At 57.4% G+C, this 4,586-nt stretch overlaps 1 protein-coding gene across 1 annotated transcript in view; it reads left to right on the top strand.

Annotated features, from left to right (window-relative positions):
* Positions 1–4,586, top strand: part of CACNA1B (calcium voltage-gated channel subunit alpha1 B) — a 179,472-nt gene that overhangs the window by 39,442 nt on the left and 135,444 nt on the right. The window contains exons 5-6 of the mRNA XM_027766260.1: positions 1,027–1,179; positions 3,896–4,086. Coding sequence (XP_027622061.1) covers positions 1,027–1,179; positions 3,896–4,086 — 344 coding nt within the window. The remainder of the gene's footprint in view (positions 1–1,026; positions 1,180–3,895; positions 4,087–4,586) is intronic.

Below are 4,586 nucleotides of genomic sequence, written 5' to 3'. Positions count from 1 at the left end.
CCTGTGCCCCCCCGTGGCCACCACATGGCTAGCCCCAGCTAGTGTGCCCTTGAGTGTCGGCAGCTCCGAGTTCGCCAGGGACCCGGTGTGAGGAAGAGCCAGGCCTTTTTCATTCTCACCCACTCCACGAAAGCCTGGAGGGCGACCCTGTTGCTTCGCCCTGGCTTGTTTGTTTCCACCCACACGGCTGCCTTCCAGCACTTGGCTTTTGCTGGGATTAAAGAATGCATGGAGTTGACTGAGGTGGTGGGACAGGGAGCCGCAGAGGACCAGCCGTCTTGGCCCACGGTTGGCAGGGCCCCTGGAGACCAGCCTCCAGACACGCTCCTTCCTGGTTAGGCATGTAGGCGCCCGGCGTGGCAGGTGGCAGCCTGGGCGACCTGTCCTCTGGAAGCATGGTTTGGGTTACGTAGAGCTGGCTGGGAGGGGCCCAGTATCCTGTCCTTCCGAGGTCATGGCTGACTGCCCACCCTGACTGCCCGAGACCCCTCCAGGCGAGGGCTGCGGTCCGTCTCGTAGAATGGGTCAGGCTGGAAGGGGTCCAGCTTCCTCTGTGTTCTTGGCTGAGGGCAGAACACTCCCTGGGGCATGACCTCCCCTGGTTTTCCCAGCATCTCCTGCCTTCCCCTCCTAGGATCCTCTGCTTTTCTCTCCCAGCATCCCCTGCAATCCTTTCTCCGGATCCGCTGCTCTCCCCACCCAGGCTCCCCTGCTCTCCTTCTCAGAATCCGCTGCTCTTTGTTTCCACCATCCCCTGTTCCCCTTCCCAGCCTCCCCTGCCCTCCCCAGGCTTTCCTTGCCTATTACCTACTTTCTGAGGACTCTGCTCTTTACTCTGGGCTCTCACCCTCTCACCTGGGGCCTCTGCTCCTGCCCTCCAGAGCCCCGGGCATCACAGCTCACATGCGCCCAGGGCTCTCGCTGCCCCCTGCACTCCCTGCCCGGCCGAGGCCCACGGACCCCGCCAGGGGCTGCAGACGCTCACCTGCCACCTGCTCCTGACCTGCCCCCTGCCGCTCTGGCCAGGCTTGCAGGTGGTGCTCAAGTCCATCATGAAGGCCATGGTCCCGCTCCTGCAGATCGGGCTGCTGCTCTTCTTCGCCATCCTCATGTTCGCCATTATAGGCCTCGAGTTCTACATGGGAAGATTCCACAAGGCCTGCTTCCCCAACAGCACAGGTGAGCCCGACCGCGTTGGCGGCCACGTCCGGTCCCGGGGGCGCCCCTCTGGGTGCTGGAGATGAGCTTCATCCCAGTCTGGGGACAGACAGCAATCTGAGAAGCAAACAAAGAACACATCAATAAAGCAATTATGGGTTTCTAGGCAGGAAACAACCAAAAGGAATTTGAGGTAGAATAGTTCGGAGCCTGCTTTCCAGAGGCTGGCCTGGGGAGGCCTCTCTGCTAGCGCACTAGAAGGAGGCCTGGCCAGTGATGCACACCAGCCACAGGGACCCGTGAGCGCAGACGCCCGGGCGAGGTGCACCGAGGATGGAGGCCCTCGGTTGTCCTGGCTGTGGTGAGAACTCTGAGCCTCGTTCTGAGACGTGGGAAGACCAGAGGGCACTGAGCTCTGAGCGAGCGCCGAGGTCTTCCTCGTTCTGGCTGCCCTGGGAGGCGAAGGCAGCCAGAACGAGGGGGTGGGAGAGTCTCTGTCCAGGTGAGATGGTGATTGAGGCCACTGTGTCTTGGGAGAGGGAGTTAGAAAGGGTCCGATTCTGGGCATGTTTAGGTAAAGCCAAGGAGATGCTTCTGAGAGAGCGTATGTGGGATGCAAGTGAAAGGAGTAAGAGGACACTAGGGTCTGTGGCGTGAGCTTCAAATATGTATATGTATTAAAGAGAGAGCTTTTGTTTTTGCTGTCGGGTGCGTGTGCTCACCAGAGAGACAGACAGACAGGGAGAAATCACCCCCCGGGGGGATGGCCACACTGCAGTCCCTTCTCCTCTGTTCTCCTCAGGATTTTGGGCACGCACGCACACGTGGCATGAGTTTTCAGCCACTGGGTCTAGGGCTCAGACCACGGTCAACTACTTGGGAGTCCAGCAACATAACCATTATGACATCTGCTGGTCCCGGGTACAAATATATTAAGGGAGAAAACACATGTGGTCATCTCTCATACATAGAAAAAGCTTTTCCTGAAGTTTTGATACTTAATGATTAAATTTTTAAAATCATAGTGGAAATAAAAGGGAATTTTCTTTTTTTTTTTTTTGAGAGATTTTCACTGTAGGGCGCGTGCGCTCGCCAGACAGACAGAGAGAGACATAGAGACAAAAAGCGAGAAATCACCCCCCAGGGGGGATGGTCACGCTGCAATCCCTTCTCCTCCATTCTCCTCTCGGGATCTTGGGCACGCACGCACACGCGCCCGGCGTGAGTTTTAAGCCACCGGGTCCGGGACACGAACCGCGGTCGACTACGTGGGAGTCTAGCGACATAGCCATTACGCTAACTGCTGGTTCCCAGAATTTTCTTTTTTTAAAAGAATTTTTTAAAATCTAATTTTATTTATTACTATTTTCTAATTTGCTATAAGACATGTGCTCACTGAAAAGAGAGAGAGAGAACAAGCCTCCAGGTTCGGGACTTGAACCACTGTCGGCCATGTGGGAGTCCAGCACCTTAAACACCACACCACCTGCCGGCCCCAAGGGAATTTTCTTAATTAAATTTCCTGGGTTCTTTGCAAACATTATACTTCATTGTAAGTCCTGTAGGTCCAGTCCATGTGGCATTGGCGGTCACGTCCAGTGCCCGAGACGAGAAGGAAGGGAGGGCCTACGCCGGGTGGGAGGAAGCGGCCGCGATTGCAGAGTGCAGGTGTCCACGGCAGACAGCTGTCCCCTTGTCATCATAAGCATTTACCAAGATATCTGCAGGGAGAGGGATGAACCTGCACACAGGAGCCTTCGCTCTCCACCCAGCACTTCTGTGTCCCTGTGCTGACGGGGTCTCCATGTGTCATTGCACTCTTGCGTCTGCCCTGCCCTTTCCTGCTTCTGGGAGTGAGAGGTGCATGTGTGCTGCTTGTGTCGGTGCCAAGGTCAGTGCTGGTCTCGCCGTGTGGCCCCAGCTGCCCACCGGGCAGGTCAGAAGGGTTCCCACTGCGAGGTGCAAGGCCTGGGGGCGCCAGAGCATCAGGCAGACCTGCAGTCAGGGTCTCGCTGGCAGTTCAGGCTTCAGGGAGAAGGGAGATCGGGACAGAAGAATTAGGAAGAATTGGCGGTTAGGGTGGACCGATTAGTGGTGATTTTAAGATGAGGGGACTGTGGGGGCCGGCAGGTGGTATGGTGGTTACGGGCGCTGGACCCCCACGTGGCCGACCAGAGTTCGGGTCCTGGACCTGGCGGCTTCCTTTCTCGCTTTTCCTTTCTCTCTCTGGCCTAATTAAAATAATAATAATAATAATAATAATAGTAATAAATGGAATTAAGTAAACAATTAAAAAAAATAAAGATGAAGGGACTGAAGCGTGTTAGGTGATGCAGAGCAGGCTCCGGCGGAGAGGCAGAGGCTGGTTCTGAGCCCAGGTGGCGGCGGGTGGGAGGCAGAGAGGGTCTGCCCGTCTGCAGTGGCTCTGCAGAGCCAGGGGCCCAGGGGCAGCAGCAGCTGTCACTTCTTTCTTTTCTTCCTTTGTTTAGTTATTGCGAGAGGGTACGTGCGCTCACCGAAGAGACAGAGAGGGGAAGAGAGTGAGAACTCGCCCTCTCACGGGGAAGGGCCGTGCCGCAAGCCCTTCTCCATTCTCCTCTCTGGATTCTGGGCACGCACATGTGCCTGGTGTGATTTTCAAGCCACTGGGCCTGACACTCGAGCTGCACAGTTGGCCATGTGGGATCCAGGCACTGCCTCGTCTGAGCTCAGGACCTGCTTCCTTTTCCTTTTGCAGATGCAGAGCCTGTGGGTGACTTCCCCTGTGGCAAAGAGGCCCCGGCCCGGCTGTGTGAGGGTGACACCGAGTGTCGGGAGTACTGGCCGGGTCCCAACTTCGGCATCACCAACTTCGACAACATCCTGTTTGCCATCCTGACGGTGTTCCAGTGCATCACCATGGAGGGCTGGACCGATATCCTCTACAGCGTGAGCCGCACCCTGGCCCTGGGCTGGGGGAGGCCTGGGGCACCTGGCAGGCGCCTCTGGGGTCCCATTGGTGGCACTTCTGACTTAAGACCCTCTGCCCAGCCCAAGGGGCCACCAGGGTCAGTCTCAAGTCTCAGCTAAGTCTTGACCTAAGCCTCCCTCCTGAGGTCTTCAGGGTTTCCTTAGAAAAAGGAAGCCGAGGGGTGGGGCAGGGGTTGCAGGAGGCTCCAGAGCAGGTGCTCCTGTGGCTGAGGACGGACGGCCACAGCAGCCTCCCTGGCACTGCGACCTGTCGCCTGCTGTGTCATTGCAAGATGCCATCGCTGTGTTGAGGAGCCCAAGGGGGTGGCGCAGCACCTGGCTGGGGCTCCAGGGCTAGGGGCTCTTGAGACCCCAAGTGAGGCCAGCCCTGCTTTGTCTCCAGGACAGAGGCAGGGATGGTGCCTATTGGGGCCATGGGGCCGTGGGTCTGAAGCAATATCCAGCTTACTGTCCCCCCC

The sequence above is a fragment of the Tupaia chinensis genome, unplaced genomic scaffold (genome assembly GCF_000334495.1).
Source record: "Tupaia chinensis unplaced genomic scaffold, TupChi_1.0 Scaffold142100_1, whole genome shotgun sequence".
NCBI classification, from domain to species: Eukaryota; Metazoa; Chordata; class Mammalia; order Scandentia; family Tupaiidae; genus Tupaia; species Tupaia belangeri.
The sequence above is the reverse complement of the archived record's forward strand: the minus strand, read 5'-3'. Positions and strand labels throughout refer to the sequence as shown.